This window comes from Onychostoma macrolepis, chromosome 20 (genome assembly GCF_012432095.1).
Source record: "Onychostoma macrolepis isolate SWU-2019 chromosome 20, ASM1243209v1, whole genome shotgun sequence".
Classification (NCBI taxonomy): domain Eukaryota; kingdom Metazoa; phylum Chordata; class Actinopteri; order Cypriniformes; family Cyprinidae; genus Onychostoma; species Onychostoma macrolepis.
This window is the reverse complement of record NC_081174.1, coordinates 13,448,279-13,465,426: the sequence shown is the minus strand read 5'-3', so window position 1 is coordinate 13,465,426 and position 17,148 is coordinate 13,448,279. Positions and strand designations below refer to the sequence as shown.

General features: G+C 37.4%; 1 protein-coding gene across 1 annotated transcript; it reads right to left on the bottom strand.

The window, feature by feature from the left end:
• Positions 1-14,534: 14,534 nt before the first annotated feature.
• On the bottom strand, positions 14,535-16,639 carry six1b (SIX homeobox 1b). The gene is made up of 2 exons (XM_058756082.1): positions 15,851-16,639; positions 14,535-15,234 (listed from the first exon to the last, which is right to left on the bottom strand). The coding sequence occupies exons 1-2, from the start codon at positions 16,408-16,410 to the stop codon at positions 14,940-14,942; spliced, it is 855 nt and encodes a 284-aa protein (XP_058612065.1). The 5' UTR covers positions 16,411-16,639; the 3' UTR covers positions 14,535-14,939.
• Between the last annotated feature and the right edge of the window lie 509 nt (positions 16,640-17,148).

The following is a 17,148-nucleotide window of genomic DNA, read 5'->3' as shown; positions in this document are numbered from 1 at the left end:
CACACTATTACATCGCTGTTAGTAAACAGACTTCATGCATCCACGCCAGTAGCTGTCAGTATAAAGTCCAAGACCATTGATGACTATGGGACCAACCGAAGAAACAGCTAAACGTGAGCAAAAACTTAAACCTAAGCAAAAATAATGAAACACTTCAAAGTCTCATCGTTTTGTTAATGACAGTGTGGTTTAAATAATATGTTCAGTTCTGGAGTAAACAAACATTGTTATATCCATGTTTTCCCCCAGTATTCGGAACTGGATGGATAGCTGGATTTTTAAAGAAATGTAAAAAATTAGGATACTGATTAGTTTTAGTGTTGTCATTTGTAATTAGCAGATGGCCTCCCAAAACTGTCATTGGTCAACTTCACCAGAAGTCGCAGCATACATTACTAAGTGAAGCGAGCAAGGTATGCGATTTATACTCTTTTTATTATGTATTTTAATTTATTTTATTTAAATGCACATTCATTGTACAAGACGCCCCCTGGTGTAAGACGTCCCCCTCATATTTAATTTCCCTCTTGGCCATAGATGGCACTAAATCGCAATAAACACATTATTGCTTCTCTTCGACTTTTTATATTCACAACAGTTGTTAGATTTATTTATTTATACAGATGTTAATTTAGATTTGTGGGGTAAAAATGTTTTTGAAACGATAAAAATGGCATGTTGTTACAAGTGTGATTTAATAATAATATATATATATATATATATATATATATATATATATATATATACAGTGGGTACGGAAAGTATTCAGGCCCCTTAAATTTTTCACTCTATGTTATATTGCAGCCATTTGCTAAAATCATTTAAGTTCATTTTTTCCTCATTAATGTACACACAGCACCCCATATTGACAGAAAAACACAGAATTGTTGACATTTTGCAGATTTATTAAAAAGAAAAACTGAAATATCACATGGTCCTAAGTATTCAGACCCTTTGCTCAGTATTTAGTAGAAGCACCCTTTTGATCTAATACAGCCATGAGTCTTTTTGGGAAAGATGCAATAAGTTTTTCACACCTGGATTTGGGGATCCTCTGCCATTCCTCCTTGCAGATCCTCTCCAGTTCTGTCAGGTTGGATGGTAAACGTTGGTGCACAGCCATTTTTAGGTCTCTCCAGAGATGCTCAATTGGGTTTAAGTCAGGGCTCTGGCTGGGCCATTCAAGAACAGTCACGGAGTTGTTGTGAAGCCACACCTTCGTTATTTTAGCTGTGTGCTTAGGGTCATTGTCTTGTTGGAAGGTAAACCTTCGGCCCAGTCTGAGGTCCTGAGCACTCTGGAGAAGGTTTTCGTCCAGGATATCCCTGTACTTAGCCGCATTCATCTTTCCCTTGAATTACAACCAGTCGTCCTGTCCCTGCAGCTGAAAAACACCCCCACAGCATGATGCTGCCACCACCATGCTTCACTGTTGGGACTGCATTGAACAGGTGATGAGCAGTGCCTGGTTTTCTCCACACATACCGCTTAGAATTAAGGCCAAAAAGTTCTATCTTGGTCTCATCAGACCAGAGAATCTTATTCAGGTGTTTTTTAGCAAACTCCATGCAGGCTTTCATGTGTCTTGCACTGAGGAGAGGCTTCCGTCGGGCCACTCTGCCATAAAGCCCCGACTGGTGGAGGGCTGCAGTGATGGTTGACTTTCTACAACTTTCTCCCATCTCCCGACTGCATCTCTGGAGCTCAGCCACAGTGATCTTTGGGTTCTTCTTTACCTCTCTCACCAAGGCTCTTCTCCCTCGATAGCTCAGTTTGACCAGACGGCCAGCTCTAGGAAGGGTTCTGGTCGTCCCAAACGTCTTCCATTTAAGGATTATGGAGGCCACTGTGCTCTTAGGAACCTTAAGTGCAGCAGAAATGTTTTTGTAACCTTGGCCAGATCTGTGCCTTGCCACAATTCTGTCTCTGAGCTCTTCAGGCAGTTCCTTTGACCTCATGACTCTCATTTGCTCTGACATGCACTGTGAGCTGTAAGGTCTTATATAGACAGGTGTGTGGCTTTCCTAATCAAGTCCAATCAGTATAATCAAACACAGCTGGACTCAAATGAAGGTGTAGAACCATCTCAAGGATGATCAGAAGAAATGGACAGCACCTGAGTTAAATATATGAGTGTCACAGCAAAGGGTCTGAATACTTAGGACCATGTGATATTTCAGTTTTCTTTTTAATAAATCTGCAAAAATGTCAACAATTCTGTGTTTTCTGTCAATATGGGGTGCTGTGTGTACATTAATGAGGAAAAAATGAACTTAAATGATTTTAGCAAATGGCTGCAATATAACAAAGAGTGAAAAATTTAAGGGGGTCTGAATACTTTCCGTACCCACGGTATATATATATATATATATATATATATAACTTTTTATTTGTTATGTTACATTTCTAATTTAAAATTTTACATTATTAACAATTTCGAAATGATAACAGAAATTACATAGGCCTATATGAATATTATAGATTCAGATGTGGGATAAGGTGCCTCAGGTAGGAAATCTTTATATTATTTTCAGATTTATGTTACAACTAACATAGCAATTTATTTAAATTCATGCTCTGATGGCCTTGTCCTCTTAGTAGGCCTAATGCAAGAAGAAAAACGCTATCTAAAGAATTACAAATGTAGTTTTAGAACATTATTGATGGGACTAAAAAGTAACACAGACTGTGCAGTTCCAAATATATAACAGATATTTGTATCAAACATACTTGTACTGCAATGCAGAATCGCATTACTTAAATCTACTCTCCCCATTGTTGTAGCTCATTTGTCTTGTACAATTTCACAATTTCAGCACCATGGCCAGTGCCTGTGCAATCTTCATATGTTTTTTTTTTTTTTCCTACAGTGCTCTTACAATCATGTGCATTTGTCTGAAGGCCCGTTCACACAAAAGACGATAACTACATCGATAAAGATCGTTAAAAATCGTTCTGAATTAAAAAGAATAGCAGAGTCCACACCACAGCTTTAAAACAGAGGAACGATATAGTCGGAATCACTTTCAAAACGTTTTTTTTTTCCAGTTTAGGAAGGATTAAAAAAATTTGACAGCCAATCAGAATCTATCCTGCTTTAAAGATCCCGAGCTTTTAAAGTGGCAGACAACTTAACTGCAGGACGTGCACAGAACATTATTGTGTCTTGGTGTAGAAGACAATAATATAGGTAATGTTAGTTACCGTTCTTGTTGTAGTGTAGTCTGAAGTAGAGGGATCAGTGCAACTAGAAAGTTACTGTCTCCACCATTCATCTACAAAACAGACTTACTCTCTGTGAAAATTAAATCAAAGGTAAATCCAGAAACAGTCTGCTTTACATTTAACATATCAGTTACGCATTAAAGCTACAGTTACTAAATAAGTAGGCCTATACGCTCTTAATCGAACATAGAAAAATACATTATTTCTATTTTTTACGGTATATTTTTTAATTAAAATTACTTACTAGGTTATTCATGAATATAAAATGAATGTTCTTATTTTCTGTATATAATTGGAATTTATTTTTTTTATCAGATCTTTCTTGTGTTGTATGATTTATCACTAATTCTCTTCCCACAGTTGTAAGCGGTTAAGCATATTATGTGGACTGTTATATAAACTCTGTCCACTAGAGAGCGACAAATATAGCAAAATGCTGCACTTTCACGATTTCTTCTCTACCAAACCTGGTTCTTTCTAACGTTATTTCACTTTCACATAATTAATAAAGTGCTCAGTCAGAATACTTTATAAACTGCATGGTTTGTGCGTCACTCTGATCACACACCTCAACCTAATGCGTCACTTTGCTCATATCTGGAATTGTCAAATGTAACAAAATCTAAGCTCTATTGTAATACTCAGTAATGACCCAAAGATGGAGATCTACCAATGATTTGGCTAACTATTGGCTTCTGAGAATTTGGCCAAGTCCAAGAATTTGGATATGATGGGGGAGTGGAAACTAACAAACACTTTGCTTCTATATTTGTTACATTTTCCCAGTCTGTATGGTCCATGGTTCCATATCCATGGTTTGAAAGGTGTTTGTCAAATTCTGGGCATTTTTATAATGAACAGTTTTTCACATACTGACTGTAACGACTAACCACGACACCTAATCATACAGTAAGGCAGATATGAAAATGACAAATGGCTGAATGAAAATGAACAAATGACAAATGAAAAACACAATGGCTGGTTGTCACTGAATGGCTGATGAGAAACAAGTGATGCACAGCACTAGCTAATCCCATGACTCCCCTGTAAACAAGCTCTATATGCATATTGACTCTTTGATCTTAATGAAAAGATGTAACATGACTCTGGTAATTTTTAGAGTGGCAGAAACTCTTCCTTTTTTTGCATGTCCAGATGGCATGTGGCTTTAGTGCTCTTGTTAGTATGGCAGCACATGAATGATGCAGTGACCAGTCTTGAAAACAAAATTGATCCCACAACAGATGAACTGATGGAAAATGAGGAAACAAGAGTGCTTATTTTTTGTTTTCTATATTTTATTATTTAAAAAGATTAATGGCTTTTTTGTTTTTATTTTTTGGTTGTGCTCTCTCTGATACTTTGTTTGAAAATATACCAATATGATACAAACTTTCATGCATGCTCAGGATTTTAGTTTTTTTTTCTCTGAGCAAAATGTATAGATTCCTCACATGATGAGTGGCACCAGTTAATAAGTGCGCTTGTCTGAGGAGGGATGCTGACTTGAAATGTTACAGTAGGGTTTTATAAATAACTCTGGTCTCTGGTTTCTGCAGCTGTCACCATAGTTAATTCCTGCTCCTTGCATCTCTCTGAGGACGGTCTGTGAACCCTAACAAGTCCTGGTGTACTGGATAGCTTGTAGAGTCATCCAAGACCAGAAAACATCCTGTTATAAAGAAAAGGCCACTGAAAAGCGTAAAGTCCCTCATGGACTGTGCATTAAGACCATTTGTTGTGGGTTTTGACTTTAATATATTTGATCTTTGAATATATTCAAAGATTCTTATCAATGGAATCTATTCTTTGAATAGGACACTTCTATATCATCCTGCTTTCAAATTATGAATATATTCAAAGGAGATGCAAATTGTGGCTCATCATAGAAAGACCTGATACTAGCTTTTCTTTACAGTCTCTGTAAAGATAGGTACTCGGCTACTTTTCATTTGTACTTCTTCCTGTATCCATAATTTGAAGCTTATCTTGCAATGTGAAACAGATCCTGGTTAAGGTGTGTTAAACCCTCATGCAACCCAGTAATTCTGGTCGAGGAGCAGCGGATGCAGACTGAGCCGCTGAATCTCTGTCCTCTTCATTATTATCCCCGTCCCACACACTGAACCCGGCGGGCCTTTAGATGAGACCGGGTGCTAATGAGGCTAAAGCGGCCTCTTCCGTGGGGATCTGAGTGAAGAACACTCACTGTGGCATTAAGGCTTTGTCTCATTCTTTTGACATTGCAGGGAAATAGCTATAATTAATTCAGTTCCTAGATGTTAAAGGGCATAGAAGGAACTAAAAATCAGATGAGGAAGTTCACTTTTTTGGGCTGACATGTATTCAAACATATATGCACAAAAATGTTAATTGATCATTTGTAATCCTGCAATATAGTATTAAAAAATGAACTATTAACTATTATATTAAAATTGGTGTCAATACAATGTACAATAGGAGATATGCAGGTTTTATATGACACAGGTTGTTGTTGACGTTGAAATAGAGGGGCCACAGGTGTGCGATTGATGGCAGGCCAGTGGATGGACAAAAAGAATGGAAAATGTTAGTGACTTTAACAAGGAAAGAATGCATAGAAACAAAGTGGAGGTGGTGTATTTGTGTGTGTGTGTGTGTGTGTGTGTGTGTACTTGTTTATGCTACATTGTGGGGAACAAATGTCCCCGCAAGGATAGTAAAAGCTGAAATTTTTGACATTGTGAGGGCCGCCCTGTGGTTGCCACGAGGGGAAAAAAATATTAAAAATTGTAAATGATGTTTATCTGAAAGTGTAACATTGCAAACAGGTTTTCTGTTAGGTAGGTTTAAGGTTAGGTTGGGTTAGGGGACAAAAATATCGTTTGGTGAGTGTAAAAGTAATAGAAGTCTATGGAAAGTCTCCAAAATTCACAGAAACACACACACACACACACACACACACACACACATGTGTGTGTGTGTGTGTGTGTGTGTGTGTGTGTGTAAAAACAAAATATATATATATATAATACATTTACCAAGAAATTACTACTTTTCAGCAGGAGTGCATTAAATTAATCAAATGTGACGTTTATGATATAATAACAATATTTATGAAATAATATCAATATAAAATCATTGAAATAAACACTGTTCATTTGAACATTCTTTTCATCTAAGAATTGACAAAAATGTAACACAGTTTCCACAAAAATATTAGGCAGCATCATTGATAATAATAAGAAATGTTTCTTGAGCAGCAAATCAGCATATTATGATAATTTCTGAAGGCTCATGTGATACTAAAGACTGCAGTAATGCTGCTGCAAATTCAGCTTTGTCATCACAGAAATAAATTATATTTGAAAATATATTACACACTTTATTTTAAGGTCTAACTCTCACTATTAACCAAGTATAACTATGACTTTTGCCTCAATAAACTCTTAATTACTGCTCATAAATATTTAGTAAGTTTAGTTATTGAGTATAGGATTAAGGATGTAAAATGCATGGTCATGCATTGATATGTGCTTTATAAGTACTAATAAACAGTATTATTGTAATATAAAAAAATACGTTTTAAAATTAGATTTCACAATATTACTGTTTTACTGTGTTTTTGAATAATAAATGCTGCCTTGTTGAGCATGAAATACGTTTTTCAAAAATATTTAATGACCTTACCAAACCCAAACTTTTCAACTGTAGTGTATATATGATGTATGGCTTAAGTGTTTTAACAGGTCACCCACATAAAGATAATATTGGACTGACACCCTATTTCAGCATCTGGTTTGAATATAACTTATTTACTATATACAGCTTATTTATGGAGACACTGGGCCATCAGGCCAAATATTTGTTACAAACTTCAAGTATTGAAAGTATGAATACATCAACTAACTTTATAATTCTTAACCATCTTTCAAGGTAGAAAATGCTGGCATAGAATAAAGATCCATAAAGATAATTGCTTTTGAACACAGGATACTGATAAACTCAGGACTGTGGCTGAACCTTTCAATTCTTCATCATGTTTGTTAGCATGCATTGCAGAGACGATGCAGGGTTAGAAATGATTTTATTTCTCACACAGAGCCGTCCAGGCTTGTCTCAGATGGACATCAAAGCTGTTTCCAGTTTGTCTCACCTTATGACTTTATGCTTTGTCACTCATTTAACTCTCACGATAAGCTTCGGTGAAGCATGACCAGCTCTGCAATGAGCAGTGACAGACAGCACTAAACATTCCAAGCAGTGGGAAACGGGACAGCTGAGAAAGAGAAAGACAACTCGCTTGGTTTTGCGACGTGTGACTGCTAAAGTATTTGACTTTTACTGCATGAAAACATCTAAACGCATAGCTTTTTCTTCTTCACTTTGTCACCTTCTCCCTGAGTCACCTCTCTGGCATCCTTCTCTTTTTTTCCCTCTCGCTCTTCCATCTCACTCTTCCCTCCATCATCTGTTAGGTGAACAGTATCCGCCAGGTTTGTGAGCCTCTTTTGTCTCGGAGCAGGAGATGTTGGCGCAGCCGGATCATGTTTCAAACTTTCATTTCCTGAAATGTTTGAGGGAACATCCAGGGTTTTATCAGTGCCCGTTACACTGAGCGAGGGGAGGGGAGGAAGGGGGAAGGAGCTCGAGTTACCTGGCCAGTCACTTAGCCATCAATGAACAAACGACTCTCTCTTTGAGCTGAGATCAGGGGGCTTGTACAGGCCCCCTCCGTTACGATTCAGTTTTGCAAAATGTACAGCTCATGCTGTATTAACAAAATATATATAGTTCAGATACAAAAGCCTCTAAATGCCATCTGAAATTTTCTTCTAAAATGAGCATTTTTATTAGGCTGTTATGTTTAGGTTCAGTAATTTTTCTCTAATAGCAATGTATAGGTCCTTTTCTACGCAATTAAAGTGAAATAACTGAACATAAATATAGGAGCCTGATAAAAAATGCTCATTTTAGAAGAAAATTTCAGATGGCATTTAGAGGCTTTTGCATCTGAACTCTTCATATATATATATATAAAGCAGCATGTCAAGGTCAACAGTGTTGTTCCAGATCAAAACTAATGTGTTTAATATTGTGTGTGAACCCAACATAGACTAGCAAGAAGCCACATAATATTTTAATGGGATAGTTCTCCTACAAATGTAAATTCTGTCATCATTACTCACTGTCATGTCGTTCTGAACCGGTTTGCCTTTTTCCTGTGAAACACACACACACACACACACACACACACACACACACAAAGATGTTTAAAAGAATGTTGAAATAACTATTTTTGTCACTACAATGAAAGGCAATGGGGTCAAAAAAAAAACATTATGAGAGAGAGTAAATAAATTTTTTTTTTTGCAGTGAACTATCGCTTTAAATTCAATGCAAATTAAAAATGATTGACCTTCTCTCCTGGATGCAGATCAAGATGTTATGACAGGGTATCTGTCAGCGCTGGTCACCTGTGAGTCTCCTCCCACAATGCCCCTCTTCACCTCTGTAATTGTGCGTGTCTTCACCTCTGCACTCTACAGGAAGGATCTCCTTTCTGTGTTTGTCAAGTCTACTTAAAAAAACCCAGTGTGGAAATGTCCAGTGTGAAATGATAGCTGGGTTTGTTCGGTTTAGAGCTTCAGAATATGTGTGTAAACAAACAGATATTCTCCCTCACCTTAGATGATCTCAGTCTTTGTGAGAATTTCTTAGATCGGTATCTACATTCTGCTTTTCCTATCGTTTCAACTAGGAATGCACAATACTTAAATTCTTTTCATGTTATTGCTGACAACAGATAAATGGCTGATATAAAAAAAGTTTACACTAAATACTTATATACTATAGAAATATTAAAAATAAATAATACTAAAATCAATCATTTAAAATTGTACAAATAAATTTTGGCATCACAACATAAATGGATACTTATTTTGAGATTTGCTAAAAATAAATTAATAAATGTAACTGTGTTATGAAGAACATTTAACATGCCAATAAATTATTTATTGTAAATATATAAATATAAATGTTTTTGCTCTTTAGAGTCTCTTATGCACACCAAGGCTGCATTTATTTGATCAAAAAATGCATTAAAAACAGTAAATCTGTGAAATACTATTACAGTTTAAAATAACAGTTTTTTAAAATGTAATTTATTCCTGTGACGACGAAGACGTCAGCACCATTACTCCAGTATTTAGTGTCACATGATCCTTCAGAAATCATTCTAATATGACAATTTGGTGCTCAAGAAACATTATTATTATTGAATGTTGTGCTGCTTAATATTTTTCTGGAAACCATGATACATAAAAAAAAAAAAAAAAAGATTTTTTGATGAATAGAAAGTTCAAAAGAATAGCATTTATTTGAAATAGATATTTTTGTAGTGTTATAAATGTCTTCATTGTTGCTTTTAATGAATTTGCGGGCCCCAAACTGTATATTATCATTTCTAGATTATTCCTCCCTTTCTGCCTGTTTATTACCATTTAGCACCTGTGCAATATTTCTTTTTTTGAAGTACACTCAGCCTTTCTGTGCAATGTAAGCCAGGCCTCCCGTAGTCTTGAAAACATGAGGAACAGAATGAGTGTGGTTTGTATGTGTGAACGTGACTGTGTACACACACATCTGCATGTCCATTTACACGAGGCTGTGCATTCTACGCGCCGGCTGCTCCATGGTCATCACCCTTAAATACCTGCTCTATGAACCCTGGAGCGGCTGACGCCAGGTTCGCAGCGAGTCTGTGAAAAACCCCTGCCCTCTTACTCTTCAGACGCTGCTGATGGAGGACTCCCTGCCTGGGTGACAACTGCCTCCACTCGTTTATCAGTGAGGCTTGGCTTTGAAACCTGAGCCTCTGTGACCGTTTGGAAGTAATCCGTTACACAGCTCCGCAGAACAGACCATGACCATCGAGGGTGCTGGGAAAGCGTGTGACCCTCGACTTTTTACAGATAAAAGCGTGAAGTAATGCCAAATTGATGGAGTAATATTGCTGTCATTTTGACAAATCTATAAAAGACAAAAACTTCCCCAGAGAGGAAGCTCATCTGAAATCAGCTGTAATTTTGCTGTGCAGAGAGATGACGCACAGGCAGGTGTGCGGCACAGACTTTAGTCCGCCTTTTATGACGTGTGTTTGCTCGAGTGCTTGTCAATGCATAAGGGAACGTGGCATTTGTTTGTTCACAAGTGATGCCTTTTTTCTGACCTCCTACATTGAAAATTAGTTTCCTATGTTGGTAAAGGTACCGTAGTCTGAAGCTCTGATTATGTTTTTTTTCCAGACCTTCCTACATCAGATAATTACAATAATTATAATTGTATTGTTAATGTGAACGATTATGTCAGTTTGTAATGGAACACAATGCTGGTCGATCGACAGTCAGAGAAATGTGCAGTCACTGTGGTGATGCCATTAGTCATAACTTCCTGTAAGGTGATACAATGCACTGCAATGGGCTCGTTCATCTAGCGTCATTCTTTTGTTTAGTTTGTTTCGAGAAGAACGAACAAAACCAAAACCAAGCAAAAATCTTTTAAAAGCTGTATATTCATTTTAAAAAAAAGTTATTTTGCCAAACAAGTAAAAAATAATAATAGGTGACCCAAACCTGTATGACTTTCCTTCTTCTGTGGAACACAAAAAAAGGTATTTCAATTCATTGGTATTTTTCATTTCTTTGTCTATGCGATGTTGTTTTACACACCATTGACTTTCATTGTATGGACAAACACAGCAAAAACATTCTTCAAAATATCTTCTTTTGTATTCCACACTCTAAAAAGTGAAAGTTGACTTAACTTAAAAAAATTTAGGAAACCCGTTGCCTTAAAATTATTAAGTACATAATAATTTTTTTTTTTTAAAGTTAAGTGAACTTGACAATTCAATTAACTTATTTTTTAAATTATCATTTACTTAAAAATTTTAAGGCAACGGGATTCCTCAATTTTTTTAAGTTAAGTCAACTTATCACTTTTTACAGTGCACAGAAGAAAGAAAGTCATACAGGTTTGAACATCAAGGTGGATAAGTGATGAATAATTTTATTATATATTTTTCCACTTTCCTTTTAATAACGGAATAAAAAATTGGGTAGCAATTTATTTTAGTGTTCTTGTTACACAAGTACTTACTACAGTAATAACAGTAAATTATGCATAATTACTTGCAACTAACCCTAAACCAAACCCTAATCCTAAATCCAAATAAGTGTTAGCTTTTATTACTCATTTCTTAAACATATAATTACACTGTAACAAGGACACCTTAAAACAAAGTGCAACTGAAAATAGAATATTATTTAATAATATTGATAAATAATTATATCTATGTTCTTTGATTTATGATTCAGTGAATTGTAATGAATGCTCCATTGAGTTTTCAGAGTCCACTGCAGTTAATAAGGGATTCTCAGCACCTCTCCAAGGCCATATTCTTTGATGACACAACCATATGGAAAACTACTTTCGGGTATTATTGCAAATGCCCAACCGTTTCCTTAGCGCTCCAGTGATTTATTATAAGCTGTTAACACAAACTAACATTTGCCTCCGACACAGAACCGTCTTAATCTTCTAAATTCTAAAGTTCATTTAAACAGTTTATGTCTGTCTTTTCTCAACCATCTGTATGTTAATTTGTCATATGTGTGCTGTAGTCACACTGATTTTTCCACTTGATATTTCAACGATTTTCAGGCCGTACGGGTTCCAAAGGTTTTGTCTTGATTGTATGTTGTTTGTTTGTCCCATCCTGTAATCCCATGATGCCTCACTGAGCCAAACCTTGAGGCGAGGGATGACCTGAGCTCAGGTGACAAAAGGTAATACAGGGAAGGGCAGGGAGCCATGAAGCCCACCTGTTCTCCCTTTACCCCCCTTAACAACTCCCAAAAGTCTCAGCTATTATCTGTGAAGAAAATGGCACTCAGTCATTCCCCCTCCTAAACCCCACAAAGGCTGCTCACATTACAGCCGAACCCTTTTCTTCCCACATGAGGAACACTCTATTTGTCTCATTCACGTTCAGCACAGGCCTCTGCTTTGTGTGCTCACCTTGGTTTACAGTGCTGTAGAGCTCATGCACCGACAGGGATGAGGGACTGGAAACCTGAACCCTTTAAAAAGCAGCTTTGGCCCACTAGAGCTCCAAACACTCTTTCCCAACCTGCCCGCTTTTCGGGTGGTGACAAAATAACAGCAAACCTTGTTTTAAAAGTTCATACTTATTCATATTTTTCATTTACTATTATTAGTAATATTTTACAATTTTTTTTGTGCTTGACTTGAAATGGTTGTGGCATATTGAACCAAGGTATATTTGGTTTACTCTTTTTCTGTTTGAGTTCAGTATTCAATACTTAACATTTATTAAAGGGATAGTTCACCCAAAAATCGACAATTCTGTCATTATTGGCTCTCCCTTAAGTCATAAAAAATCTGAATGACTTTCTTTCTTCTGTAGAACACAAAAGAAGATATTATGAAGACTGTTGAGGTCGTAAATGACATTAGATTAAATGGCTTTCATTGTGTGGATAAAAAAAGGATTAAAAAAACAGTTTAAAAATATCTTTTTTTGTGTGTTTCACAGAATGAAGAAAGTTATAGGTTTGGAACAACACGAGGATGAGTAAATGACAGTTTTATTTTTCGGGGTGAACTGTCCTATAAGGCTGTATTTCTGTATCTCTTATAACGTAGTGTAGATGCATTGTCACATTCTTAAATATATAAATATATGTTCTCATATAAGCCAAATTTCTTCAAATAACATATCCGTAAAATACGTTTTGACCATATGTTAACCGAAGTGAACAATTTTTTTAACATGAGCAACGTTGGATTTACCACCACTGCTTTAGGCCTACCACTATTCCATCTCTCTAAACCATTAACTAATTAATTTTAGAAATACATTTATAAATACGAAATAGTACGTTAATTTTACAAAGTCGCTAATCTGATTATCTAATAATTAAAACAAAATAAAGGGAATGTAGATTAGAAACGAAAAAAAATGCGCACGACTGTCAACCAATGTTGCATTCAACGTCAAAATTGCACGTTTTGGTACCCTTGGGGGCAGAATTGAAGTTGCCCCTCTATGGGCGGTTCTGGGCCTCCAGTGCTCTACAATGCGAACCTAGCGCAAGCAACTGGTTCCGATTAGCGACCGGAAATCCTCGGTACTCTCTGTTAAAAACAATTACCCTCACATGCGTGCGTGGAAGATGGGTGGGAGGCTGCCTGGTTACTCAACATTTAGCTGGCCTAACGATCAGGGGTCCTTGTAAATTCTTTGATCTGACCACATTTTAAATGATTGTTCTTTAAGGGTTAAAATTAGTGGAGGATATTTTTATAATTATTTTTATTAGTATTAGTATTAGTATTCGTATTATTAATGTTGTTGTTGTTGTTGTTGTTGTTGTTGTCGTTGTTGTCTGAAGACCATGAGATAACATCAGTCAGCTGGCCCCAAAACCATGTTTGCGTTTTTGCTCAAAAGAAACTTATGAATGAAGCCACGTGAGTTTGCCTCCCGCAGCTGGTATGTCTTCTCTTTGGCCCAGAACCACCAGAACAAACATTGGGAGAGCGCAAAGTAAACACCCCACTACAAACCTAACGATGCACTGCGACCACAAAAGCAACACGCGCCTCCTGAGGCTAAAGGAAAATCAACAACTCCCCGCTTTTTGTTGACCCACATTATTAAGAGGACGTTTGTGACATGGGTAGCCTACATTATATAGCCTAGTGATGAGCTGGATGAATTAGCCTATAAGAAGTAGGGCTATTATTATAAGAATTTAAATTAATAGCATCATGCAATAGGTATTTTTTCTATTAATTAATAAAAAAATTGTGTACATTTTAATAATTCGTTATTAGTTATTTAATCATTTCTATTGGGCTGTGTCCTTTGTCATTTCTACGCAAACTAAGAAATTTAAAAACGAATTGTTGGGTAGGCTATTCGATTTAAGTTTGATCTGGGATGAACAATGGAGCGGGAAAAACAAGCCAGTTTTATTATACAATGATTGCCATTAGGATGTAGGAAATAATAGGGGTTTTTTTGTATTAAAAAAAAATGCTTTAGTAGAGTAGATGATGAGCGAGGATATTTTCGTCTGATAGGCTACATGAAGTGAATACTGTTATTTTTACCTTAATTAGAATTAATTGTACTTTTATTTTCTTGTTTAAATGAAATGGTGTAACCTATTATAATCTGAATTATTTACAGCTTATAATACAAAGACCTGACGCTTCATCTGTAAATATTTTTCACCATACCTTTGTCAAGCAGATTTATTTCGAAAATTTCCATTCCGAAATTGTATTTAAACAGAAATATGAGTTTTCCACTAATTCGTTTTAGGATTTTATTGGTGCGAAACAGAATGATGAAATGCTAGACGAACGTCTTATTAGTTTGAAGAAAAGAATCGTTTTATTAATTGCTTTTGGTTTGTCTTTTGACCAGTTTAACGACTTGGCAAATGTCAGTCCGTAATAGTCTACCACGGTAAAGCGTACCACTGAGCATTTCTCTGAAAACCAGAGAAAAATTAAGGAGTTTTACTTAGATTTATACTGTTCTTTTTCCCTCATATATATATATACAGTAAAAGTGGCAGATCTCAGTCTATATTTGGTACAAAATAAACAAAAATAAATAAGAGCTCAGTCGTAATCACTTAAGAACCGAGGTCCACTAGGCTTGAAGTTAAAGGTCCCAGTAATGAATCCTGAAGCTGATGTGGGTGTCCTTGCATGCCGTGTACCGACTGTGCAGCGCCGAGGCCGGTCATGGAGTACGCGGACGCGCCGGGGTGGCTCATGTTACCCTGGAGCAGGAGCACGGAGTTCTGGTCAGGACTCTGCGGGGGCGAGAATTCGTCCTCCGAGCTTGACATCAGGGACTTCCCGCCGTCCAGCGGTGACAGCTGGTTCTGTTTGTTAGCGCCAGTGTTGTTGTTCTCGCTGTTCTCTCTGTCAAAGATAATGAGAGCAGGGTTAACTTTATATTGTAGATCAAATATGCTGTGTAAAATATACAGTCGTAGTTTTCTTGAATCTATAAAATAAATTCTCACACATTCAAATTCAAATTTATTTCATAATTACTGAACGGCCAATTGGCCATCGAAATAAAACGAATAATTTTCATTTGAATGATCTGAAAATACCAGTAGTTTATTTTGAATCTGGCTTCACTGTAATTCTCTTTATTCTGACAGCAGACAAAATAAAAATATTAAAAAAAATAAATAAATAAATAGGTGCTCCATCTGGTAACAAATTAATTGCTTAAAACACAACTGAATCAACCTGATTGGTCACACTAATAAATATATTATGTAAAAGCTATAGGACAGAAATAGATCCTTAAGGTAACAATTGTGTGCTTTTACAGTGATAGGCTACGACGCTGATCTCTGTTTTGTTCTTTCTAAAATAAAGCAAACACTTTATATATCCAAATATATATGTCAACAATAGCATCACCAGCACTGCAACAGCCGTCAGCTGTAAAGTAAGTGTTATGAGCAGCTGAACTTGTTGTATGAAACGCGTTTTTATTTTATTCTCAGGTGATCGAGATTACCTTTCTTTTGCCTCCGCTGCGCGATCCCTCTGCCGTCTGTTTTTAAACCAGTTGCTCACTTGTGTGGTGGTCAGCCCTGTGGCCTCGGCCAGCTCCCTCTTTTCTCGAGGAGATGGATAGGGGTTGTGCGTGTACCACTCCCGCAGCACACCGCGGGATTTCTCCTTAAAACAGTAGCTGGTCTCCTCGCCGTCCCATATTGTGCGTGGCAGAGGAAATTTCCTCCGCACCCGATATTTCCCCACCGCTCCCAGCGGTCGCCCCCTCAGCTTCTCAGCCTCAATGTAATGGGCCTTAAGCCACAGCTGCTGCAGCTTCGGGTGGTTGTGCGGAGAGAACTGGTGACTCTCTAGTATCTTATAAAGTTCCCTGAAGTTTCCACGGTGAAAGGCGACGACAGCCTTGGCTTTGAGGACGCTCTCGTTCTTGTGGAGATGGTCGCAGGCCGGAAGAGACCACAGAAAACGGCCGAGACGCTCAAGGTTCCCCCCTTGCTGCAGCACCTCACACACACACGCGACTTGCTCCTGAGTAAACCCGAAGGAAGGCAACATTGACATGACGTCTGACTCCCGCTACCAGACCGCTCTCCTCTAGATGCTGTGAAGGAAGCGGAATGGGAGACACCCCGTTTGCCTTCGTTTAATGAGAGCGATTAGGTCGCTTGACACGATTTTTGGGGTTGGAGATGTCCTCTGCGCGCGCCGTGAAGTTTTGGGTGTTTGTTGAAGACAGTTTGCTCACTATCGACTCATGTCGCGCTAAAAGAGCACTGCGCGACTGCTGATTGGCTCTCCGGCTGCCCTATCCCCAGCAGCAGTGCGGAGAAAACTCTGCTTCCATTTCCTCCCACGGGGACTCGGTGGTCTGAAACTGGATCCCCCGTCTCCAGTTCTACCTGAGGGAGCCGGGCACCTCGATACTAATCAATTATAGCAACTGTCTGAAGGCAGCGTTCACTCTTATTGCACCCAAAGCCATTACATGCGTTTTTGGCACTTATTATTATTTTTTTTTATCCTAACAGAATTTGAATGCACAGTGCTGTGTAAGTAAAGAATGCCAAATGAACTGCATTGTCTTCATTTATTTACTTATAGCCTGAGAAAAGACGTTCCTCAATTGAAAATGAATTATTAGACAGACAATTCTTATGCGTAACAGACATTCATGCAGTTGATTGCTACACAGTTATTTGCGCTCTGCCTGGCTTGTGCCATTGTCAAGGGCACACGCTGTGCGCAAGGTCTAGATGCGCGCAAAGATATTTGGAGTCCCATTAAAAACAATCAGCCTCT

Bases quoted from the DNA above. Each gene is read 5' to 3' on its own strand.
- six1b (XM_058756082.1), bottom strand. From the start codon at position 16,410: ATGTCAATGTTGCCTTCCTTCGGGTTTACTCAGGAGCAAGTCGCGTGT. The intron at 15,235-15,850 runs GTAATCTCGATC...TATCTTTGACAG, and splicing joins GCAGCGGAGGCAAAAGAAAG to AGAGAACAGCGAGAACAACA.